The sequence below is a fragment of the Prinia subflava genome, chromosome 5 (assembly GCF_021018805.1).
Source record: "Prinia subflava isolate CZ2003 ecotype Zambia chromosome 5, Cam_Psub_1.2, whole genome shotgun sequence".
NCBI classification, from domain to species: domain Eukaryota; kingdom Metazoa; phylum Chordata; class Aves; order Passeriformes; family Cisticolidae; genus Prinia; species Prinia subflava.
Genome location: NC_086251.1, coordinates 52,921,160 through 52,947,094, shown reverse-complemented (window position 1 = coordinate 52,947,094; position 25,935 = coordinate 52,921,160). Strand labels below are relative to the sequence as shown.

Here is a 25,935-nt window from a genome sequence, read left to right as displayed (position 1 = left end):
CTACAGTAACCACTAAATATGGGATAACCACTTTTTCTTGCAATCTGTAAGCCTGTCAAAGTTGAGTTGAAATGCAGTGTTTATTTTCATCTGCCTAGTGAAAAAAACCCTAAGGACTCTGACACTGAACAATCCATGTGACGTATTCCTTCATCTTTCTGCAGCCTCTACCCTCAATCCAACCAGTGCCGAAGAGCATGGGATATTCACTGTCAGTGCTGCAAGATCAAAGCAACAGACTGACATTTCTGCTCCACTCCCTAATGCCCCACAGCCCAAGAAAAAAAACACAGCTGAGAAACAGTTCAGCTAGAGCTACATCTGCTATACTTTCAAATAGCAACCAAAAAATTAGAATAATGTGGGAAGAAAGGGGAGAGTAAAAACTAAAGAACTCCTATTTTGACAGACACAGGAAAATATTCATGTAGCAACTGAATTTAGAAAGATAAGGAGCAAACAGGAAAAAAGTTCCATATGTCCAGGTTTCCTTTAATGGATAAGAAAATAATTTCATGCTTGTGAGCAATACTGAAAATATATTTAGGGAACCATATCTAAGAATAACAGAAACAAAGAGTCTGTTTGCCTTCTCCAACAAAAACAATGTAGTCAAAGCTCATCACAGTAACAACATACTGGCACCTTCTGAAAAAGCTGATCATGAGAAACACAAAAATATTCAAAAAATTAATTAAACCCAGTAATTCTTCTCATCACTACAGCCTTGACAAGAACATTTTGCAGCAATAGCTGCTGCTTCTCCTCATGGGTGACTTCGAAACACGGCAAAGAAAAGAAGCCTTCACTTCTTGGATTTTATTTTGCCATGAGCAAGTCCAATTAACAGAATGGTATAGAGTCTTGCAGCTTTCCAAGACAAGAATTTTGGATAGCTGTAGACAAGAAGTTTTTTATGGTGGTTTAAAATCTTAACTCTGCTGCAGCTAGAGAAAACCTTCAGAGTTCGAACTTCCTTACAGAAATAAAAACCAGAAATTGGCCAATTGAAGTCAGAAATGCTTCTAAACACTCACAATTATTCTGTGAAGTACTCCTACTGCAATTTGTGATATGTGCTATTGTGCCTAGTTTTTAATTCTCTAAGGATGGAGAATGTATTTTGTTTGGCAGCTTCATACACTGCTTGTAGTGTGTATCAACTAAATTAGAAAAAAGAAAAGCTGCTGTAGTTTAATATCTCCATTACTGTGGAAAGCTCTGGCACCTCAGTTTTCTTTTCCAGCTATTTCAGTTATTGTGCAAGAGCATTCAGCACCCACACTTTGGGCCCTGCAACATTTGCTGTCCATATAAAAAATTCCACTAAGTCCAAAGGGACTGTTTGCATGACATTGCCCATGCATGTCATACACAAGACCACAGGAACAAAGACTGGTTATTGGCCCTATATTTTATCTCCTACAAAAATTGCCAATAACTGCACTTGCACCAGTTGTTAGGTGTTCCTAACTGCAGTAAATTTTACTGCTTGCTGGAGTTTAAAAATTAATCCCACTCTCCTCCAACGTTTACAACCTGTCATGATGTATTTCATGAAATATCATAAAGACAAGTTGATACATGTGTCCAAACTATTTCTGAATGAGGAATTCCTTTCAGAGATGTTTACTAAGTTAACAGATAACCTTAGCACATCATGACACTTCCACAGTATTTTCAAAAACTATCTATTTCCTATCCTGTATTTTAAGTCTCCTACCCCTTCCTTCAGCATTTACTACTTTCTATCTACAGTCAGCTAAATATAAAAAGAATCCACTGCTAAAGTCTCATTTGCTGTTCTAAATGTGCTGGTTTGCTACTTTAGTAATTTTACTAATCAATGGTATTTTTTTCTTTCCTCTAATAAAATAAAATCCAGTCTTTGTCCTGAGTCTCACATTTACTAATCTTCCTCTATCTAACCTCAACTTCTACCACTATCCAGATACTGCCTCCTGCATTTCATGTATTTTGGGTTTTAAGTCCCCTTTGTGACTCTTGCAATTTACATTTTGTCAGCACCCAAAGTTGCTCTTGTAGCTGGAACCACCTCACACTCCTCAGTTACTAGAGGACTTTCCAAGCCCTCAGAATTCATCCTCTTTCTTAGTTTCCACCACTAATTCCTCCAGGCCAACTAAACCATTAAAAACAGAGTAACTGATTACCAGCTATGGAAATATGCAAATTTGTACTATTCAGAAAAAGACTTTTCCTCTTTCCTCTATAATAACCCTATCTGCTACCTGATGTGTATTTGGAAGTTTACATTTAATTTTTAAAAAGAGAAAAAACAAAAGCTTGATAGGGTTCTTTCTTCCTATCCACAAAACACCATGGGAGGAATCATTTCTTGCCACATACTAAGTTAAATTTAAAACCTGCTGTTAGGTAAGGGTTCTCATGCTTCATAAAACAATTTCTGATGGCAAAGTAGTAAAATAAACAAATTAATATTTTGTTCTCATTAACCCATTCACTCTGTACAATCAAAAAAAAAAGGGAAAAATTATCAGTTATCAATGAACTGTAATTTCTTGACATTGTACACAAATTAGTTTCATCTTGAGCAGTTTACAGACTAACAAAACACTTCTACTTCTTGTGTAAAAACATATAGGTGAAAACTCAAAACCATACTTTTATTAAAAATTATTTAAAACTACTAATTATGTAATTTTATCTACACTAACTAAATGTATAAGGGACTAGAAGATCTCCCATATGGAGATCTCCAATCTCCATACATTCAAAACATCTGCACAAATGCCACAATTCTCTGCTTTTGAGCCTAAAGTCTTTAATATCCCTCTAATGACAGTTGTGTATCACATGTAGTCTGTAACAGCTTTAGGATTAATTGTTATCTCTTTTTCCTACCTCATTAATCAAAGGCCAGCAGTGGATATAATCTATTTTCTCAGGCAGATTTTGGAAGTGGATGCATGTGCTCAGTCTGTATCAGCCACAGTTACTCTGAAGTACATAACAGTTGTATAGGGCAAATCAGCTTGTGCTAAGCAGCTGTCCTGCAGCAGAGATAAAGTGGAGAAAAACACCACATCAAAAACAATCACCAGAGTCCTTCCTTCCCAACTTTCAGAATTCTTAAATACTGCATTCAAGGCCACGCTTTGAAAAGTAGCTTTTTCAGATTTTGTTTTTCCTGGTCTTGGAAACAGGAATAAGGCTTAATGCTGCCTAACAGAGGCAACTAAACTGAGAGATAATCTTGTGGTTCAGCAGACAAGCAGTGTCTAAAGGTTCAGTGCTAGGATATGCCACAGATAGACTGCAGGAAACTAAAGCTGTCACTGCATTTCTCTGAGCCCAAGGGTCCTGTTTGTACTAGAGGGACAACAGCTTTTTTTTTTAATCTTTGACATTAAAACTTGCATTTAAGTTCTTCAGAGCACAGACAAACTCCCCTATGACCACAGCTAAACACAACAGTCTCTGTTCTCGGCTAGATCCTGCCAACTAAAAAGGAAAGCGGTTTTCTTTTCTAATACTCCTCACACATTCAGCCCCAGAGCAGGCTACCCCACTGTCACATTTCCAGAGCTTTTCACAACAGAATGCTGCCAAGCAGAGCAGAGAACACAAACACACACCCTGCCAAAGGAGCTCTGCTTTCACGTGTCCTGCAGACAGGCAAATGACCAGCTGGCACACAGGTCATGATTACCTGATTAACACACACTTAGCTTTACACAATTCACGAAGCGCTGCATTTTTGGCTCAAATTATGTTTGGTGGTTTTTTTTCTCTATGACATAAAAAATAATTAACAAAACATCTGGATGAAAGAGGTGGAAAGAGTAGAAAAGAGGAACCTAGAGTCACTGCACAGCCTTAAAGGGATGGGAAAACTCAGCTGTATTCATGCCGCTGGTCTTGTGACACCCTATGAAACCTTCACAGAATGCTAGAATGGTTTGGGTTGGAAGGGACCCTAAAGATAATCCAACCCCCTGCCATGGGCAGGGACACCTTCCACTAGACCAGGTTGCTCTGAGCCCCATCCAAGCTCGCTTTAACACTTCCAAGGATGGAGTACCCACAGCTTCTCTGGGCAACCTGTTCCAGCGCCTCGCCACTGCCACAACGAATTATTCCTGGTATCAAACATGAACCTGCAGTTCTTTCACTTTGAAGGCATTCTCCCTTGTCTTAACCTCTCTTCCTCAAAAGAATTTCTTAAGCATATTTTACTGAAATATACTCAGATGTTTCAAGCCGCTCCTTGCCAACAGGTCCCTTCTCGCACCGGTGTGGCTGCAGCCCCTTGCCAGAGAAGGACCGAGCCAGTGGTTCACGGCCGGACACCCGCGGGGCTGCCTCGCCTTCCCGCCAGCTTTACCTCGGCTTATGCCGGATTTACCGCCCAGACCAAGAGCCCCGGCAAGGGAAGGGCGACGCAGCCTCTGCAGCCGCTCCGCGGGCGGGAACAGCCGCCGAGCCCCCGCCGGAGCCCGCCCCGAGCCCCTCAGCCAGCGCTGCCCGGGAGCCGGCCGGGAGCGCCGCCCGCGGCAGGCCCCGCTGGCGGCGCCCGGGGAGGGCAGCGGGACCGGACCGGGCCGGCCCTGAGGGGTCCCCCCCGGCTCCGCGGGGACGCGGCTGCACTCACCGCTCCGGGGCGCGGGCGGCGGCTCAGGGAGGGCGGCAGGGAGCGGCGTCGCCGAGCCCCGAGGCGGCGGAGCGGCGGCGGCCCCGGTGCCTGCGCCGCTCGGGGGCCGGGCTGGGCGGGGCCGGACGTGAGCGAATTTCCGCGGGGCCGCCATGGCGGGTGAGTGAGGGAGGGCGCCGGAGGGAGCGAACGCGGGAGTAGCAGGGAGCAGCCAGAGGCGGGGCCCCGGCGTTTTCTCAGCAAACTAACGGGGTTTAATGTGCCCGTGGTGCTCTGCCAGCCCACCGGGCTGCTGCTGTCACACCCCGGTGTGCACCGTGTCCAGCACCTCGCTCATGCCTCGGGTGGAGCGGGCGGGGAGGGGCCCATGTGTTTTACCACATCTCGGTATAAATATTGAAGGGTTGGGTGTCAAGAGAATTGAGCCAGGCTCCTCTCGGTGGCGCCAACCAGCGGGACAAGAGGCAGCGGGCAGAAACTGGAAGCACAGGAAGTTCCACTTGAACATGAAGAAGAACTTCGTAATTGTGCAGTGGCCGGGCCCTTAAACAGATGAGCCAGAGAGGCCGTGGAGTCTTCTTCACTGGAGATATCCGAGAACCGCCTGAACGTAACTCTGTGCTGTGTGCTCTGGGATGGCCCTGCTTGAGCAGGAGGGTTGGACCAGCTGACCCACTGCGGCCCCTCTCAACCTGACCCATTCCATGATATCGTGTGGACTTTACATCTTTTGATGTGACAAACTCTTTTCAGGCATCTCTGAAATAAAAGCTGAAGCCAGCAAACATTGAGGCAGGGCATCTGGCTTGGCTTTGAGCCCTGCTTTGGCGGCCAGGGCAGGCCCTGAGGTGCAAAGGTGGGGCTGCTTTTTGTAAGGACATGCAGTGGGTTCTTACAGCTGTCTGCCCTCCAGGGAGACACCATGGAACGAGGGCTCTGTGCTCAGCAGTAAAGCACCCACCACCTTCAGCCTTTCCCCAGACTCTTGCAGCTCACGTGTTGCTGTGAATTAATTCTGACATTCATGGCATGAGCACTGCACAGTACTTGCTGCCGTGGTTTCTCTCTGTCATACACTGCATTAGCATCTGACTGTCATTTGATGTCAGAAGACTTGCTACATCTGCCAGCACTACAAAGCCACTGCTGTCCGTGCTGCAGCTTCACATCTCAGAATGTGCTTGCATTTGTTTAATAACACGGTTTTCTTGCACTTAGCAAATAGATGAGGAATTAGATTTCGTGGCCAAAGACAGTCAGTGTAAATTCCATTTTACTTTAATCAATATTTACCAGTAAAGTAAGGAAATCCTTCACACAAATAGCTGCTGGACACTGATTTGTTTCTGTATGCTTTAAGTGGCTTCAATCTCTTTATTTTCTCATACAGCAAAAAGTCCTCCTGATAGCACTCCAAGAAGGCCTGTTTTATCTGTCAGTGCAAGAAAAATTAAAGATAATGCAGCAGACTGGCATAATTTAATGATGAAATGGGAGAGACTGAATGAGAATGGATTTACTACAGCAAACAAAATAGTCAACATGAGGATCAGTGAGCAGTAAGTATGCTAATACACATGAATAAAGATAGCATAAAGATTGCTTTTATTGAGAGATTAATCTATTTTCTTCACTAGAAAGTTCTTTTGGGAGATGGGAAAAGAACATGTCACAGTGGATAAGCTAACTCTTAGATCAAACTCAGCAGTTGCATTTTTTGGTTACATAAACTACATTCAAATGATGTCTGATATAGTAATGATATTTGTAAGAAATAGGAAATGTTTCTTTTACATAGGCAAATGTAACATATTTTAAATACTTATATAATGTACCAAGTTAAAATCTAATTCTATAAACCTCAGCCCATGTGAGTTCCCTTATTCTCTTGCATATTTTACAGTGAGGCATAAAAAACTCAAGTCAAAAGTTCAGAAGATTTTAAGAAAGAATCAGTGATTTGTAGAGACAAAAAGTTTTAACAGTGATGATTTAAAACAAAAACAAAACCAACAAAGAACCAACAAAAATACCTCATCACAACCACCATTAAAAAAACCCCAAACAAACCACAGCAAAACTGAAAAAAACCCACTTTGGTAGAGCTTTAATTTTCATGCTGTAGTGAAAAACCTTAACTAGCAGGGCTTTGAGCAGCTTCTCCAGAGTCCTGACAGCTGAAGAGTGTTTGTCTGACAGGGTTCTGACAGGTACAAGCTGAGGAATATTTTGCTGTAATGGTGCCAGATGTTGCTTTTGCTCTTTAGCAGCTCTCTCTCTCCGATCTAACTTTACAGCTGGTGAGGGCAATTCTGCCAGACAGGGTGTTTGTCTGTACATTGGCTGCTCTGGGGTCACAAATAAATGGCTTGGATTAAACTGGCACAAAGGTGAGTTTGTGATGAGGCATAGATTGTCCTGTGGAGCAGCTGAAGCCTGGGCATACCTTGCTGATGATAAGAGAATAATCTCCAGCACAGGGACAAGGTAAAAAGGGAAAAAGTGTTATCCTAACATCTGCAAATGTTTTTTCAAGCACATGTTCTAAGATAGAGTAGTTCTGTTTTTCTCTGGGGATTATGGTACTAGCCCCATTTGCTCACATGGCCAGCTATACTTTGTGCTATTTCTGTGTAGGAATTCTCATGAACAGCCTGTGAATGAGAGATTCTGTAGGATCAGACCACAAGGATTTTAAATCTGCACTGCTCAAGTGAAGCTATATGTAGTTGTTTATGCTGCCTCTTGTTTCTATTTTAGATTTCAAGACAACAAACTGGAGATAGCATGTGATAACAATGCCACAGAACCTGAAAAGCCAACCCGAAAATACAATGAAGAGCTGGACAATTGCTGTGCAGAATTACTTGAGACCTTAAAGCATATGGTAATACTCATTTTTCAAACTTAGTCAATATGCATCAATTCCGAGTGTGCTGAAGTAACAAGAAAATGTCCTGAAATATTTATTGTAGACAGAAGATTGGGATTTTCATTCATACTTCTTTGGCTTCAAACCTAAATTATTATGAATCCAGAGTGCACCCTTTATTTGACTGATTGGTAAATTTGAAAGCTGGTTTTACATCTTCTGTCAGCCTAGTTCTACTACCCTCTTTATAAAGTGATCTGGAAACAAAATGTGTCCTAAAGCTGCACCTGTTTTCTGTTTCCCATCCTGGATATTCCCTCTGTTTAGAACAAAAGAAACAGCAAAGCATAAAGCAGTGCTTTACCTGCCATCATATCCTTGCAGCTGTCTTTGATCAGACATAATGCAGTCATATTTTTAGCCTGCCTACCTGTGTTTGCTGTGCAGATCTCCTTCTCTGGAGAGTGGAGTAAGATAATTATTATGCAACCCACCTTTCTTTATGGATACCTTGCTAGGAATTAATGTCACCTGTCAGTTTGACAGGAAGCAGATTATTTTTTTCTGCCAAATGTTGTAATTTAAAATTTTTACTAAAAATAACTTTTGCAGCCTTTTGCAAAAGTGGAGGCCCATTAAAAGGATGGTAGATATATTTTTTTATATATACAGGATACAGTCCTCCAGTATTTAGAAAAAGCAGGAAACTGGCTAGATTTCCCTCAGATTTCGTTCTGTGGGGAAAACCTGTGGGGATTTTCTTTTTTTTTTTTCCTTGATGTACTTTTGTATTCAGATCACAAATGCATTGATGAAAGTTTTTACTCTTCCTGAGTAACAGGAATCTAAGCAGTCAGTGTTAGATTGGGTACTAAACATAGCTATGACCTAATTTATTTTTCATTCCTTAGGAGTTTATATGAGCTTACAGGTTCATAGATGTATCTGTGGTTTTTTAACTGCTTGATGTAAAGATACTGCCTGCATGCTTCATTTTGGTGTAAATATTCATACCCAATGCGCAAAGTCAGATGAACATGAAGGAAGTGGATGTAATGACCTATTTTTTGAAGCAAGCTGTTAGATTAGCCTAGATACATTGTCAATAGTAGCTTGAGCTGCTTTTCTCACCTGCTGCTGATCTTTTGAAATTAAAGTCATCTCGAGATGGTAATATAAGAAAATATCTTTATAGGGCTTGTGCTATAACAATGTGATGTTTTTGCCCAGTGCTAAATTGCTATAGGAAGAACTAGGGAGGTGAAAAAGTGAGAGGGCTTTAGTATATTTCTACATGTAGAAAACAAAAGAATCTCCAAAACGGAGTCATATCTACTGTGTTCAAAATTTCAGGGTATCTCATATTAAATCTTTATATAGATTCCAGTTTTGATTCCTGTCTGAGTTAAAAAACGTGAGTTAGAAATGTTAATATTAAATAGCCTTCATAAATAGTTTAGTGTTTTTAAAGTGCTTAAGATTATAGTAGCCTAATGTTTCTGAGATATTCATTAACATTCCATGTTCATCATTTTCAGACAAAAATACAACTGAAAATGGAAAAGCTTACTTCGACTACTAAAGCAATCTGTGACTTGGAAACATTCCACCATGGAGCTGGGAATAGCACGGCGCCCTTCTTTCATACATGGCCCACACCATACTTCTGTAAGTGAAATATTGATTATTTCAGCTAATTACATTGTGTCATCAGTGTCATCTAATTTATGACTGAAAAAGAAGCCCTCTTATTTGGATGTCTTTCCTGAGACGGAGAGAGTGCTGTCTCCTTTACAATTGACTAATCTAATCAATAAAGACATGAATGCACCACTTGGTGTAGGGTTACTGCTGATGACTGCCAAGCATTGTCTGACATGCAACAATTACAGCATAGAACTAAATTTGTCAGCAGCTTGCAATGTCCAAGCTGCAACAGCCACAGCCTCTGCAGGCAGAGATGTATTTGCAATTTGCTGGTGTTAAGCTGCAGGCTTAACTACTTGACTTGTTACTTGACACTGAAATTAAATCCTTGAATGCAAAGAGCAAGCTATACCTCAGTTAATTCTCAAGCAGCCAAAGAAAAATACCTCTGATCTCAGTGTCAATCAAGACAAGTTGAGAAATGTTACACTCTACTGTTAATATTAATTCTTTTAACATTCACTTGATGGCAAAAGGTATTGCCTCCCATGTGGTATTACCCCAGTTTTAAAACTGTCTGAATTCAAGAGAAGCCTGATTGCATGCAAACCAACTGCCTTCTTTGTGAAGTGAAAATCATACCTCTGTGAAGCTCTGCTTCTTACTTCACTGCCACAGTTTAGCAGGAATCTTATGTATTAGTTTCTGCCAGATTAAAAGAATAAGAATGACAAAGACAGCTGCTGTCAAAACACCCATTGTGACTGAATCATTTAGTGATGCTGTCTGCTCCATGAAAGACTAAATCCTTCTGAAGGCAGTGATAGTTCAGGCTAAGTTAGAAGCATAAGATCAGTCTCTTGAAAAATAGTTTGTGTGGTTATTTTTTAGGAATTCGAACAATGAAAGATTACAGATGCATTTTACCCCCCCTACCAGTTTTACTAACATAACTAGTAATAGTTTTTACAAGAAACACTTCAGTTTTGGTCTATTGGGGTTTTTTGCTGTTGTTTTTCACTACTGATATTACTCATTGGTCATCATGCATTGCTGAAGTGCATCACAGCATGTGAGGCCATCCTTAAGAGTAGCTAAAATCAAGAGTGACTCTAAAATATGAAGCTTGGATTGCAGGATAGCATTACCAGATTTCAAAATCAAATTTCAGTTATTTGAGGAACAGCTGTAACTGATAATTTTACAGTGGGTCCTGGGAACCAATACCATTGCTTATTCTATAACTAAATGCAGACTCATGTCAGAATCAGTAGTGTGTAAAATACATCCCAAAGCTGAGGAAATTGCTTAGCATTTTTTATTCTAATGTAAAAACGTCATTAATGCTGTAGAAAAAAGGTGGCTAAATTTGGGGAATAGCTTATATAAGGTAGGGTGTTTTTATGATCCACTTATTACAAATATAATTTAGGTTTAGAGAATTGCTGAAATGTTCTGGTCAATGTGCTTGGGTTTTTCAATCCGTTTCAGATGAGGTTTCTCTGAAGCTGTCTGAAATGTACAAGAAGGAACTACAACTCAAGCAAACAATTGTACAAGACATTGCTCATTCTGCTGACCAGGATCTGATGATGGTGTATTTATCCTCGTGGCTGTACCAGCCTTACATTGAGAACAGCAGCATGCTGCTGCTGGAAGCCATGCTGCTGGAAACAGGACACAGGCAGTGCTAGAGTTCTAAGGGTTACATGGCTGCCTTCTAGTGATGCATATATGAAACTGAACTGCCCAATTGCAAGGCTTACCAAGTAAGTTGATTTTTTGTAAAACTTATTAAAAATATTTTTCTCTATTCATATTCTTTACTTTGTCTCAGCTGATACTCCTTTTTCTTCGTGGGACAATCTAGTTTTGGTTGTTTTTATCTATTTTAAGGGCAACACAGAGGCTACAGGTAGGAGGCTAAGTCCTCTATAGTCAGAAAGAGGTAAGCACTGCTTGATGGTCTGGGGATTCAATGCATATGGAAGCTGCAGCAAAATATGTTACTTCTTCCAAGTCTGGACAGCCTAAAATACCTACATGGTGCCTTTTGCTGAATAGAAATTCAGCACTTCTTTGTCTTTCATGGGCTTTTTTTTTTTTTTTTTGCATGAATTAATAGGGCAAATATACTTGCTTTATAAGTGGAGGGAAGGAGAGCACAAAAAGAAGACTCCAAAAGGATCCACATAGTTTGGTATGTGATTTTGAAATGCTGTTGCAATCAATAGTGTAAGTTCTGGTTTGGTTTTGGTTCTGGTGTTGTTGGGTACATCACCCTCAAGAGTGATCCAAGCCTGAACCAGCACTCAGGGAAAGTCTAGTACAACTCAGCATTCTACAGTCATTATATAATAAGGTCTTGTCCCTTTTAATTCATTGTAACTTTTTAAAGAGATGTTTCATGAAAGCATCTCTTACATAAAACAAAACCTGCTTTTGTCAAGGCTGTATCCCATCTTATTTGCTCCCTGTCCTAGGGGTCAGTGAGTTTTTCCTTGGGTCACTGTTACTGATGTCAAGTGGTTTTGGTTTGAAGGTGTGTCCATCCCTCTGTACTGATAGGAGAAGCAGGGTCACTTACCTAATTAGCCCCAAGCTGAAACCTCGTGAGCTTAGTAAGGGAAATAAATCTGTTTGCTGCAGTAACAGGACAGCCAGACATGAATTGGAATGTTTTCTTGAAATGTTGCTCTGTTGAACAATGAGGTTGTTTCTGACACCTAGTAAGAGTTCTATTCTTAGCCCACAATTCCAGCATCTAAAAAGAAATTCTGCTGTAGCTCCAGGAGAATAAAGTTAGGAACACCTTTGTTGGGTTTTGTTATTTTTTCATTGGAAGTGTTCCACTTAGTTTAACAGCCACCTTAATTCATCTGAGTTGGGCCACACCTATGTCACTATGGAAACATCTCCGTACTTCAAAAATATTTTCCAAGGAGAAAAGACTGGTTCACATATAGAATTGTTCTTTTAAGATGAGAGTAGGTGTATTGTATTTCCCAGCATGTGCAAATTGATAGGGAAGGCAAAATTGAAGCAAGTTTTCATTTTCTGCACAGGTGGAAATTGTGGTTTGTTCTCATTTCTTAAGAAGAAGAAAGCTCTTCAGACAAGGGTCTTCATATTCACAGACCCTCTTGATTATTGACTGTTGTTGGGCAGTGGAAGATTACTGCAAAATCATTGCAGAAATGTTTTGTCATTCTAGCTCTAAGCAGTTGATTGTTATATTTGTAGCCCTTAAATATAATTATTAGACAGCCAGTACAAAAGGGTATCATAAAGAATTGCTCACTGCAATCAAAGACTTTGAAAGACCAGCAGAATTTTGCTTTGTATGTTGCCTTCACTTTTAAAAGGTAGGTCTGTATCCTCTTTCAACTACCACCTCCTAAAAAAAGAGGGAAAAAAAACCCCAAAACAAATAGTAACTCATTAATAACTCATTCATGTGCAGTGTCTCTCACAACTACTCATAAAAGGCAACATTTTGGGTAATCAAATTTATCTTCTATTTATGCAATCAAGAAAAAAAAAAAACCCACCAAAAATCCTTACCCACCTATGTTTAAAGGGACATATTAGAGCAGTTTATGTAATCTGTAAACTGTCTTCTGTTCAGATTCAGTTTTAGTGTTTTACTTCAGTAGCAATGCCATGAAAAAAAATCAGTGTTCATACTCAATTTAAGAACAACTCTCCTGTCCTTGGCATATTTGTCCAATTGCCCCAGTAGTTGCATCTATTCAGCAATGAGGTGACACATACTTTTTAAGGATACATTACCACTTTTCAGTAATATCTGCTCATTTAAGGCTGTTCTTTTTCACCTGCTAAACTTCTTGAAAGAAAGACAGTGCCTTGGTCAAGATGTTGGTAGCAGATCTCCACAAAAATATAATCTGATCCAAGGATCATATTGAAAGTATGACAAAAATTCAAGTCATTTGCCAAGTTTCCTCCCTGCCTAGAGCAACAGTCCCTTTGTATTATGATTAAACAGTACAAGGTGTAGTGTGGAGTTGCTGGAAAGGTCAAAGGGTAGAACTGATAAAGGATGCAACATCTGAAAGGAAAACAAGGAGTGTAATACCAGTCTAACAAAAATAGGCCATGACAGACTAAAGCAAAAAAAGAATTTGGTGCCTCATTAAGGCAAATTAGATCACTACTTCTGCACCTTCCCATTTATGTCTATGTAACAGCAATTTTTAAAGGTGTGGCTGAACATTAGACAAGCAACTTAAATACATTTCCAACTGTTCAGTGCAAATCAGATCTTGTTTGAGGCTATTTTTGTCTCTTAACTCAGTGAATGCTTATTTCAGTAAGGATCAGCTAGGCTGTCACATTATTCCCAGAATGCACAAGCATGTATTATACTTAAACCTGCCCATTTTTCCAAGCAGATTTATGTGCATCGAGTCTAGATGCTAATGAATATTCAAGATAGCTTTTAAAAAGTGCAATAACAGTGTTTTGTAATCTCAGTGGCACAGAAAACGCACATTTTTAATATAGCTTTTATTTTACCCATATACAGCTTGCCAGTACACAGCACATCACTGCTGAACAGCAGTACAACTTACTGCATTTTTAGATGGCTAGAGAGAAAAGGAACTATGTAACAAAAGGGAACAGTGCAAGTTTTAGGGTTGACGAGATTTCCACTTTCTACCCATCCCCAACATATAAAGCAAATACAACAATGTTAATTCTAGAATTTTTGGTTGCAATGCTGCTAGATTTATATAAACATAAGTTATAAAAAGTACAGGGCATAGAAACAGTTTACAAATAAGTTAAATTTCAATTATCTCAGTATTCACATTAGAAAAATATACATTTTATCATCAGTCTTTTCCAGAAGAAAGCTTATAGGGTTTTCTAATTTATGGCTCCAATTCACTTTGTGAGAGCAAAATATCTTCACTTTGGCCACCTGCTTCCATTGCCAGCAGTGCTTCCACTGTTTCCAGAGGTATCCCTTGGGGCGTGCCAATGTGCATTGTGGTACCATTGGAATCAGTCACAATGACGATGCCTTCTACCTGAGACAAAACAGCAGTGTCCGGATGAGACAAGATAAGCCCATCTGAAGTCTGAATAAAAATCTGTTCGTGTCCCTGAGACAAAAAATCATGGCTCTCATCAGAAATCTCAAAAGCTACAGTTTCATCTACATTAACAGTATTTGCCAGCTCCTGCGCTTCCTGTGTCCCACAAGAATATTCACTCTCGTTTTTGAAAGCGTTTTCCTGGTTCCCGTGAGCGGACAGGGAGGCTCCCTGGACAGCGTTCTGCTGCGGCTCAGCCTGAGCACTGTGGGGGTAGTTCATTGGCACAACGTTTGTTGAAAAAACTTGTTCAAGTTCCCGTATCTCATCAGTCATACCAGCATTATGGAGTTGCTCAGAACGTTCTTTAATTGCAAAATTCGGCTTTTCTTCTTGCAGTTGATGGTATTTTTGCCTGTGACCGTTTCCTTCACTGGTCAGTAGGGCTGTGCTCTGCCCCGACGCGGGGCCGCAGAGCTGAGGAGCCGCCGGTGCCCGCGCCTGGCCCGGCCCCGCCGAGCCGCCCGCTCCCACAGGCAGCACCGCCTCGGGGGGCAGCACACAGGCTCCACCTGCCACGGCTGCCCCCTGCATGCTCACAGGCTGGGGACACTCCATCCTCACTTCCACAGGCTGGGAGAAGGTACCTGAATTTTCACCATCCATTCTAACTCCTGAATCAGCAAGTGAACTATGTTCCTCTGCTGTCTGTAATGTAGTTCCAGTTGTACAGCAAGTGATGTGCCTATCTTCTGAAAGCAGGATTTCTCCATTTAATGGATTAAAACCTGAAAAGGGGAAAGAAATATTACTTCGTTGGGCAATCTAATATTGCATACCAAAAGCATTATTTTTCAGCAATAATTTTGGAGAAAAAGCTAGACTACTTCCCTGCTTTGTTTCCCCCAAATCAGCAAACCTGAAACACCTTACAGGAATTTCATAGAACTTCCCAATGAGAAAGTCACTATAAAAATATTTCAGGAATTTTTGAATAGTGGTATTTTATCAAGTATTTCTATATTAAGAGACCTTACATTAAGAGGCAGAATTTTTCTGTTCATACTGAAAACAACATAGACTGAAAGGCAAACTCAATTTTCTTCCATCTGTCATGCAGCCAGTAACATTAAAAGGTAAAGATTTTACCAGGCACAAATGTGTCAGGCTGCTCATCCTCATCACTTTTACTAAGTTGATGGAAGCATTTAAACATCTGTTTAAATTTCTATTCCTAATCAAGCTCATCCTGGATTCATACATGTCATCAGGTTACTACATATTAACTAGCTGTGCTAAGAGCCCCAGCAGCACTTTAGTCCTGTGCCAGAAAAGGTAAAAAACACAAGAAATGCAGTGTTCTACCAGCTACTTGACCTGGACCTGGTCAGTGTGCCAAACCCTGAAAAGCAGTTGAAGCTGCAGTAGTATGAGCTGTCAGTCTTTATTATTAAAGGTCAAAAGAAACAAGTAAGTTGGTTTGGTTTTCGATTTTTTTTTTGTTATGAAAGCTACCACTGCACAAAAAAGGAATCTAACACTGCAGAGAGGACTATTTTTAACATTTTTCACTGTAGACTAGCAAACACCCTACGAGCAGATGCAAGCAAAACATAATTTCAAAAACTCATAGCCCAGAAGAAAAATCATAGTGCAGCAAGAAGTAAGCATGGTCATGCAGAGAGCCTTTCAGAGAAGGAAAATCTAAGGGAGGGAAACAAAAATAACCATTGACTGAAAGACATGCAAAGGGCAAAACAAAGCCACTTAGAGCAACACCAGAACAAAGTATTTATAAAGTGGATGGTACTGATAGATCTATCTTACTAGACATATCTTACTAGACATTTACTTTCCTTTCACTGTTGCCCTGCTAATCTGGAGGGCAGCAGGATGAAACATGAAGAAGGAATAGAAAGAAAGGCAACCACCTGAAAACTGTGGTGCCAAATGGTGCCCCAATTCCAATACAAGATGTATTCCAATGATGGATGCAGGACAGCCTACACCAGCTCTCCCTCTCCCCCAGGTTCCACAAAGCTCTGGTAATTCTGCTGTTGTAGCTGGCTGGGGCCTAGAGGAAGGACTGCACTCTGCTTCCTCTGCTCTCCCACAGCTGACACAATGGTCAGAGGGACAGGACAGACAGGGAGCACACAGCAGAGGACAGGGCTATGCTCATAAGTAGTATCAATAACTGATTATCATGCATCCAGGACTGAGCTACTGCTGTCTGCATCAGCTGTAACTTTTCCCTCCTCATGAGGCCTTTCCAGTTAAACAGCTGCTTTTTAAGGACCTGGGAAGCAAGTTAAGAAATGAAACTGTAAGACAAAAAACACAGTAGCTTGAAGAATGAAGATTTGTTGAGCTCCTCGATGAACAGAACAGAACTAAAAATGTAAAGAGGTTACCATCTTTTTCAAACAGTGTACACAAATTCCCAATCTTTTCTTTCACTTCATCTTGACTGGCATAAGCATTGTTCACATTCTCTGTTACGTCTTCTAACTTGGTCCTTTTGGCTGGTGGCAACAGTTCTTCCCCTGAGCTCTGTCAATACAAGAGATGATTAACTGCTGCCCCTGTAACAGTTGACAAAATTGGAAAAGGTAACTGTGGGAACATCATGGCAGTGAACTGATGATCCTTGAAAACAGGATTTACACTAAAGGTCTTCCTAAGAGGTCAGGATTTAAACACAAACCTCACAGTTTGCCAAAATTCCAAGGGGACAAAGCACAGCTCTCTGCTACAGCTATAAACAGACTAAAGCCCATCAACTGACTTGTCAGAAAGAAAGAAACTGTTTTCATGCCCCTCTATCCACCACCAATTAGCAGAGCAACCACTTCTCCAATGTCTGAACGTGCTGTAGGTTAGGCCATTTCCTCTAACACAGGCTGGAATCTGTAGAGCTCTCAGTTACCAGCACCTCAACGAAGTTCTTTTGTCCCCATACCAAAGACCTGTAAGTCTTTGATACTCTGTCCTTAATCCAAGTGTCATCCCAGAGCACATACTCAGTGTGCTAGTTCATATCCCTGCTATGATACCACAGCACAGAGGACTTTCAGTATTTCTGAACACCACAAAAGCCTTACTTTAACATGACTCAGATAAAACAGCATGATTTTGTAAGGAATAATTATGCATTTTTTAAAAGTTTTAATTAGTTTCACTGTTAATCTTCACAAAGGTATTACGTACCTCAGCTGCCCGTTTTTGTCCCAGTATGTCCACAGGCATTTGCTCATTAACCATTTTAATTACACCTTGTGAATAACAGCCTGCACCTTGCATCTTCTGTTCTCTACTGAGTATTTCTGTGATTCCTAGAGATTCAGCAACCTTCAAAAACAGATACAAGGAAAAAAGTAGAAGATAGCCTCTCAGATCTGAATACATAAATGCTGAAATACAGATTAGTTTTCTTAAAAGTGAACTAGAACTACATCATGTCTAGCCTGACAATCACTTCAGTTCAATGTAAGTATTCAGACTCCCAAGTTTTCTACTAGCCTTCACACTGACACATGACCTTCATCTGAAGGTGACTGTTAACAGGCAAACTTGAAAGAATTATGGTTATATATAGAATCCAGGAACAGTTACTCAGAGCAGTGTTTAATAAAGATTATTGAGGCTCTCCATCATATAAAAAATATCTAAGTCTTCCTGTTTAGAGTATCTCTGTGTGGTTAAGGATTTTCCCCCCTCCTCACATTCCATTCTTGTGCCTCTTAGCAAGGTGTGCTACTATGCAGCTTCTCAAGGCTATGTTGTTTTGGGGTTTGGTCTTGTTTTTCTTTTTTAAAGATCATCATTCTATACTAAGAATGCACATGAACACAGAAGACAGGCAAGAAAGAGGTTCCATCTGTCTTTCCAGATACAATAAACAATGAATCTGGAGTCACTGAAATAATAGTTTGCAATTTTATTAATGTAGTCACTACCTTCCACGTTCCTCATTTTGTAATGAAATTACTTACCTGTTTAAATCAAGGTCACTCATTTTAAATATAGACTCCCTCCCCTTCCTGATCAAACATCAGGATGTACTTTTATAGGTGGTTAATGCTAAATAAACCTTGCAGTAACATGCAGCTTCATACTACCCTAGATATGCAAGGCAGGTATCCACACTGCTAGAATTGGTTTTTATCTTTCTAGAGCATCTACTGACATAAACTAGAATTGCAGTTTTATTATGGATTTCTTTTTCTTCTTGATAAGTTGTTGGACTTTTCACAATAATGTCTATCTTTTCTGATTAAAAACCATGTTTTCAAATAATTTTACCTGCACGAGAAAGCTTATCAGAGAAAATTAAAAATGCAAAGCATCTAAAGTAAAGCAAGCAAACAAACAAACCAATCATGGTTCCAAACAAAGTGCTTTATTACCTTAGCATCTTTTACTTCAACAGGCTGTTGGCAAATCCCAGAATCAGAATTACTGAGGTGATCATAAGCCATTTTCTTTACCATGTTATGCAGATCTTCAAATTCCCTATACACATCTGGAAAGTAAGCTTTGGCTGGATATCCTTTTTCCACCTGGGAATAAGAGGGGAGTAAGAAAGGGCTTGTTTCTCCCTCCCTATACTTTAAAAAAAGATGAAATTAAGATTTTATCAATCTTAATTTTGATTCTTTATCAATCTGTCAATTTTATTCTGTTTAACATTTTAAAATAGAAACATTCAAGTCAAAGACTGTGGAATACTGAAAATGCCACTGAATCAGGCAGCAAAAAGCAAGGCTTTGAGTTGAGATCTACCAGGGTTTTGCCTATGTAAGACTGAAATAATGTGTGGAACATCTACATGCTGCACGATACTAATTTAGAAAATTCAATTATGTCTCTAAAGGAATCTTTTTATGTATACTATTGGATGTATCCTTAAAATAATGTAATATTTTTACATAAAAACTCACCTTCATCAACAGAAATTCATACACTGTAACAAGCTTTGTAAGACGTGGGAGAGCCAGCTCCATTAAGTCTTCATTATCACATTGTTGTATTAGCTGTCAAAAGCCATAATGAGATTATTAGGAAAAAGCAGCCCACATGTTATGCAACCCATTTTCAGAACATAAAATATCACTACCTTTTTTGGAAAGATACGCTGTATGTTTAGGCAGCTTTAAGAATAGATGCAAACTAACTCCAAAATGGGGTAAGTTACAAACCCTCAGAATAGTTACTGCTCATGTACAGACAAAACTCAGTCCCACTAATGTTGCCAATTCATGGAAAGAACAGCAACTTAAGTAGCTTTAGTAGTCACAAAGGATCTACAACACACAGAAAACAACGAACAAATTGCGTTACTTGGATTTTAATCCCCATTCTATCCTCTCCTAAGACCTTCTTTGTGGGTTTGTTTTTTTGGAGGGGTTTAAATTATTATTTCTTTTACTATGTTGGAGGAGATATGTAGTAGTAGCTAGTAACTTTCCTTCTCCAGAAAAAGGGTAGCAAGAATATATCTACATGTCAAAAGTCCTTTTCTAAACTGAGTTCCCATTTTCCCTTTTTCCAATGTTCTGTTGGAAGTATTTTTTTCTTAAAAAACATTTTCTTCTTAGAAGCTACCTAAGGCTTTCATCTTGTCCATACATGAGGATGTAAGAAAAAAAATCTTTTTTGAAAATGATTCATTGAAAAGAAGTGATTAAAAAAAGAGGGGGAGGGGAAACAGAATGGGGGAAAAATACTTGTGAAGTAATTGCAGAAGAGAACCATACCTCTTTTAACCTAGCTTTTCTTCTGAATACATTGTGTTCTGCTGACACACTACTAAGTGACTTTGAAGGGGACTGACCAGGTCTGCTAAGCCTTCCAGAACACCTGGATCTTCCACCCCTCCCGGGTCGACCACGTCTCTTTGGCCGTCTGGGTCTTCCAGGTCCTTTTGGTGTCACAGGTCCCCGGGGTCCTGAACTGGTTTCCTTTGGTTGTTCTGCCAGCAAGGGTCTGCTTTCCTCACACTCTGGAGCCTTAATTAAAAGGAAAAGTATTTATTCACCATTTTAAACAGTTTTGAGGAAGCCAATTTTAGAATTTTGTCATCAATGCAAACAATAAATAGCATATTTAAAAAATGTAAAGCTGGATACAAGCATCACTTGCAAAGAAAGTTGTGGAATAAATCCAACGCATTAGTAAGACTGCTACTTCTGCATCACCTATGTGCTGTTATTTGCAAAGTTAGCATTTTTGAACCACAAGATGTCACACAAAATAAAAAGATTAAATAAACATAATGAAAGAGGTGTTTTAAGTAGGTTAAATGCATTTAAGATTTTTGACATTGTAAAATATGTCCTCTTTAAATAAAGAGGTTGTAGAAATAAAACTTAATTAGCAGTAAAACATACTCAAAGAATAATTTGGGTTTTACTGTAGCCATGTCAAAGCATGAAGACTTTCTAAAAAAAGACAAAAGCTCTGACACCATGAACATTGACAAGCCCAGTAATTAGATATCAAAATGTACTGCCCAGTAACCACATTTCAAAATGCTGTCTTCCCTAGGAGGACAGCTAGGAAGCAGCTTCTGTTATAAGACCACACAGAAAGTCCAAGTACCTTTTATGTTTAAGTTATAGTGATAATTTTAGTGTAAAACCTTTTAACTGTTCAAAGCAGTGATTTCTTACTTAAACATCTTCCCTTCCGAGCTAACATTTCTAAGAATGTTCCAGCATCTTTCAAGAAATGAGTTTATAACAGTACTGAGGTACATCAGGCTTCTTTGCATAATCTGTACATTTGCATCCCAACATAAAGTTACTCCCTGCTATTCTACTGATTAGGAAAGCTCTATAAATGGCAAATTTATGTCAATTCTATCCAGGGATTAAATTACTAAATTAGTTCTAAATTTGACATAGGACTAGGGGTTGAGCATGAGGATCTTGATTGGCTTCCTGTCTGTATCAAACTACAGTAATTCAGAGAGCAGACTTCAGTATTCTGCAATTCTCTTTTTCCAGAGATGATAACTGAGTGTAGAGGATGACGGAAGGTTTGTTTACTACCCTAGCACCCTAAGCTGTAAATTTTCACTTTCCTGAGAACAACTTCACAATTACAAAGACAAGTAAAAAGTGTGATACCTCTACATCTAAACAAGTACTTTTTCCTAGCCAGCAGCTGTATCAGCTCTTGCTGCAAAATGTTAAGAGTCATTTCAATATTAAAAGAGAAACTTTTTTTTTTTTGAAGTGACCAGCTTAGAACATCACAGGAAAAAAAATTGCAGCTGAGGCAGCTTCCACCCCAGATGCTCAAATTTCACCAGTGTTGGTGTGCAGGGTTTCAAAGCCTCACTTTGAAAATCTGCTCTAGGAGAAGTCGCAGTTCACTGTTGTGTTCCAAATAACAGATTTTTCTGTGATGACATTATTTCAGCAACAGAAAATGAGAGCGCAGATGATGTGCTGCTGTCATGCTAAAGGCTGTAACTTATCCAAATGCAGAGAAGAATGTCATTTATGCAGACAAGGTGAAAACTGTGTGTCAGAAACCCAGTAAGAAGTGAACATTCAGAGAACATTTAGTTGTATGTGTCTGTGCAGGAGTACTATTACTGCAGCACTGCAAGAGACAATTTGCTTTTTAAAGGATTTCAATGGGAAATTTGCCTAATGTAGTCTATCAGGGGATATTTCTGAGCAGTACAAGACTGTGCAGCTGCAGAACTGCCATTCTACATTCCACAAAACAGACAGTTTTTCTAAGTAACACTTTACCTGTTCTCCAGCCTTTGAATCAACAGTTTCTTCCAGACTAGTAGCTTGTGCTTTTTCATCATTTAAAGTGACAGCAATTGAATCCAAATGTGTTGGACTCATCATTTCCTCTTCCACAAATATACTTCCATTAGGCTTATTTAGAGGTATTTTCTGAGGTGAAGACTCCAGCTCTCCATGGTCTGGGTTAAGTTTATAGTGTCTTGCTAATCCTCCTTTTCCTATGTAAGATTTTTCACAAGTCTGACATTTAAATGTTTTGGGCTTCAGATTATAATTTGAAGAACTGAATAATGCATCCTTTCCCTTCACCTTTCCTTCTTCTTCATCTTCTATACTCAGCTCAGAGTAGTCATCAGAATCAGACTGATGACCATCAGCCAAATCCTCCATTTTAATGAATTTATAATCTTTAGCTTTGTATTTGGGAGGGCGTGAAATCCGTCCAGAACGAGTTTTCACCTTCAAGGATTTCTTTAACTTGTCATCCTTTTGCTTTTTTTCGAGGCATGATGCACTTGCTGAACTGCCTGCAGCCACGGCAGGATTTGGAGACCTTGAAGCCGATGCTGTGGCACAAGGAGCCTTCTGTCCATTCACCATCTTAGACGGGGGAATCTTGTCCACAGACACTGAGCCATGAGATGCTGAAGGCCTCTGCATGAGCAACTGAACCAGAGACTCAGAAGAACTATGCAGGAATAGCTGCTGCTGCTCAGTTCCTGAAACAGGCTGTATCCTAATTATCTGGGGATTAATAATGCCAACTCCTGGTATGCTAGAACTCCTACCAACTGGCTGACTCAGCATTAGAGTTTTGGACTGGATTGGTGCCAATGATGTCACTGGCCCTTCAGTTTCCTTCATCTGTCCTGGCTGAACTTGGACACAAATGGCTTCCAGCTGCTTTTGTGGAAAAAAGGAAGAGTTGCAATTACACAAATACAGTATTAATAAATAAACACAATACTTATCGAGATAATACACACATGCCCTTAAAACAAAGCGTAAAAACCACTGCACATCATTAGCTTTCCATTTTAATGCATCAAAGCACAGATTCCCTTCCTTCAAGGCATGGGTTTTCCTGCACTTTTTCTGCCGTGACTGCTGTTCAACTAAAGCATGTAAAGTTTGCTCTGAGGCCATGTCACAGCTTTGTTTCCTGCTAGCAGGCCTGGCTGGAATAGCAGGGTCAATGCCATCACCAAGGCACATTCACAACCTTCAGCAAACCCCACACACGGGAAAACTACAGTCTGCTACATGACACAGGCCAAATGCCCACTCCAGGACATATTATAATAAGTGTTCAGTTCACAAAAGCTTTGTGGTGATCATTCACAGAATCAGATGTTACTGTTCATCTCCCTTACAGTTTCTCTGCCTCAGTTCAATTCCCTCACAACCTGAACCCAATCATGGGTTGAAAGCCCAGGAAGCTGCAAAAGCATGCAGTAACTTCCTCTGTATCACCACTTAACCACCGCGAAGCAGCTCTTCTAAGCTGTTCTTGGCTGCACGTGTTGTCAGACCAAAATACTGACCACAGCAGCTATTAGCTACATTCAAACACGGATTTTCCTAAACCACACTTTGAGCTGTGCCTTTGAGCTATGGGACTGGAGTCTACACCCGAGGCAGGTGTGACTGAGAAGAACGGGGAGGGGGAGGGATATTAAACAGGATTAAACCCGCCGGAGCCGTGGCTTTCATCACCAACGGAGCGCCGCAACCTCCCTCCGCCCCAGCCCTCGGGGTTACCTTCTGCGGGAGGAGGCGGGCGGCCGCCGCGGCCCTGCCCTGCTGCAGGGCGACCTGCTGGGCCACGCTCTGCAGCTGCCGGGCGGCGTTCTGCATGATGCCGCCCGCGGGGCACGGCTGCGGTGGGGGAGCGCCGGCCGCCGCCGGCTTCAGCTGCTCCTGGGCCTTGCTCACTTGCTCGATGACCCGCCGGAGCTGCGCGGGGGCCAGCGGCGCGGCGGCGGGACGGGGCGGCGAGGGCGGCCCCGGGCTCTCCAGCAGCCGCGGACGCTCGCCGGCGCTCAGCCCCGCGCCCTCCGCCGCGCTCCCGTCCGCCCGCAGGTACAGCACGGTGCCGCTCGCCACCCCCGCGCCGGCTTCCAAGGCGGCCAAGCTCTGCACCAGCTCCTCCGTCACCGCCAGCAGTTCCGCGCCGCTGCCGGCACCCTCCTCTCGCCCCGCTCGGGGAGCGCCGCGGGTCCCGGGGGGCTCGTCCTCAGCGGGCGGAGGGGGCGGCAGCGCCCCGGCGCCCCCCGCCCCGGGAGCCGCCATCTTGGCAGGCGCGGGCGGGCGGGCGCCGCATCGGCGGCTGCCCCGGCGGTGTCGCGGCGCGGGCGATGCGCGGGGCACCGGCAGCGCGGCCAGCGGCGCCCCCGGCAGCGCCCGCCGCGCCCCCCCGGGGCGGGGCCGCCCGGCGCCGACGGCGGCTCGCGCGGGCAAAAACCGGCGGAGGTGCGCCCGGAGCTCCTGGCCCCGGGTGGGGCTGGAGGTGGCACCCGCGGGCGGGGTTACCGTGAGTTGGGTTTGCCCGCTGTTGAAGCGGAGCCTGTACCGAGTGTCAGGGAAAGTACGAGAGAAATTGAGCTCCTAGAGCGGGTACGGTGAAGGGCAGTGGAGGATAGTTGCGGGACTGGAGCGTCTGTCTTACGACGAAAGGATGAGGGAGTCGCGCCTTTCCAGCCTCGAGAAGAGACAACTCAGAGGGGACCTTATGTCTGTGTATAAATATCTAAAGGAGCTTGTGCCAAGAGAATGGATCCACGCTCTTCTCGGAGGTGTCAACCTCTAGGATACGAGACAGCTGGCAGAAACTGATGCACAAAAAGTTCCACCCGAACATGCAGAAAAACTTAGGTGTGCAGGTTACCGTGCACTGGACCAGGTTGCTCAGAGAGACTGTGGAGTCTCCCTCAGCTGGAGATACCCCAGAACTGTCTGGACGCAGTCCTGTGCCGTGTGCTCTAGGACAAGTCTGCTTTGGCGGGGACGTTGCACGAGTTATGGTCTCCCCTACACGACCCACGCTGTCAATGTGCGCTCTGCCACTCGCTCTCACCGGGCGGGGTTTCGGTGGGAAGGGCAACCCACACGGCAGAGAAGAGCCCCGAGGGGTCACCCGAGCACGCTGCAGCCGCCGTGCAGAAACAGAAATCCGCGCAAGAAACAGAAATCCACGCAAGAAACAGAAATCCGCGCTCTGCCGGGGCCCGCCGGGCTCCATCAGCCGCAGGACCGGGATAAAGCTCGGTCCGTGCTGCAGCCGCCCTGGGTGCTCGAGCCCAGATACACACACACCCCCTCCCAGCCCGCCCCGTGGCTGTGCCCTTGTGCAGAGGTCACGCCGCGTCTCAGCAGAACCGCGTGAGGTGGGTGGGAATCGCTGCGACAAACAGTAGGGATGAAAAAAAGAGGAAAAAGAAGGAAAAGTGGAATCCTGTGGCCCGTACGGGGATCGAACCCGCGACCTTGGCGTTATTAGCACCACGCTCTAACCAACTGAGCTAACCGGCCACCTATTGCTGAGACTCCCTCTGGGATAAATAAGGACAAAATGGTTCCAATGTTCAGCCTTTGGCTAAGATAGCGAAAGTGACAGACTGGGCGAGGAACCTCCTCGTCCCCGAGAAGCGCCGGAGCCGGACCCGCGCATACAGAAACACACGCTTAACTCCTCAGCAAAGCCAAGAAGCAAATCGGAAAACTCTTCCCTGCCTATTGGGAGATGCAGCGCCTGGCAGGAAACAACCATAACGCGAGATCGGGGACAACTTCACCTCTAAATCAACAGGCTAATGCTTCTTTAAGTTTACTAGGATATGATTCCAGCTTCTTTTAATTAAAATATTTGAATATTCTTAAAAAGCATCTACTATTCTGTCTACCGCACTACTGGGATCTTGGTTTGCACGGACAAACAATTCGCCT

At 42.2% G+C, this 25,935-nt stretch overlaps 3 protein-coding genes and 1 non-coding gene across 11 annotated transcripts in view; 1 reads left to right on the top strand and 3 right to left on the bottom strand.

The window, feature by feature from the left end:
* Positions 1-4,770, bottom strand: part of TECPR2 (tectonin beta-propeller repeat containing 2) — a 44,698-nt gene extending 39,928 nt beyond the window's left edge. For 2 of the 5 annotated variants that reach the window (XM_063399399.1, XM_063399404.1), the window contains exons 1-2: positions 4,637-4,770; positions 2,887-3,035 (exon numbers count right to left, since the gene is read on the bottom strand). The gene's annotated coding sequence lies outside the window, so the exon portion shown is untranslated. Of the gene's footprint in view, positions 1-2,886; positions 3,036-4,369; positions 4,515-4,636 lie in introns of those variants that run through there. The other 3 variants (XM_063399401.1, XM_063399400.1, XM_063399403.1) reach the window with 3 other exon arrangements.
* CINP (cyclin dependent kinase 2 interacting protein) lies at positions 4,674-22,640 on the top strand. Of its 3 annotated transcripts, XR_010080629.1 has the most exons (6): positions 4,674-4,795; positions 6,027-6,195; positions 7,397-7,523; positions 9,047-9,176; positions 10,647-10,924; positions 22,495-22,640. XR_010080629.1 is itself a non-coding variant. In XM_063399407.1 (5 exons), the coding sequence occupies exons 1-5, from the start codon at positions 4,789-4,791 to the stop codon at positions 10,847-10,849; spliced, it is 636 nt and encodes a 211-aa protein (XP_063255477.1). In that variant the 5' UTR covers positions 4,674-4,788; the 3' UTR covers positions 10,850-10,981. The 3 variants fall into 3 exon arrangements, 2 of the variants coding, with proteins under 2 accessions (XP_063255477.1, XP_063255478.1); XM_063399407.1 differs by lacking the exon at positions 22,495-22,640 and having other exon boundaries at positions 10,647-10,981; XM_063399408.1 differs by lacking the exons at positions 4,674-4,795; positions 22,495-22,640 and adding an exon at positions 4,820-4,853 and having other exon boundaries at positions 10,647-10,981.
* ZNF839 (zinc finger protein 839) lies at positions 13,671-24,426 on the bottom strand. Of its 2 annotated transcripts, none has more exons than XM_063399405.1 (8): positions 23,752-24,426; positions 21,988-22,893; positions 19,978-20,229; positions 19,162-19,254; positions 18,628-18,780; positions 17,429-17,569; positions 16,633-16,771; positions 13,671-15,006 (listed from the first exon to the last, which is right to left on the bottom strand). In XM_063399405.1, the coding sequence occupies exons 1-8, from the start codon at positions 24,280-24,282 to the stop codon at positions 14,054-14,056; spliced, it is 3,168 nt and encodes a 1,055-aa protein (XP_063255475.1). In that variant the 5' UTR covers positions 24,283-24,426; the 3' UTR covers positions 13,671-14,053. The 2 variants fall into 2 exon arrangements, with proteins under 2 accessions (XP_063255475.1, XP_063255476.1); XM_063399406.1 differs by having other exon boundaries at positions 21,988-22,890.
* Positions 24,427-25,447: 1,021 nt separating this feature from the next.
* Positions 25,448-25,521, bottom strand: TRNAI-AAU (transfer RNA isoleucine (anticodon AAU)). The gene has a single exon. It is a non-coding gene; the product is annotated as a tRNA-Ile (tRNA).
* Between the last annotated feature and the right edge of the window lie 414 nt (positions 25,522-25,935).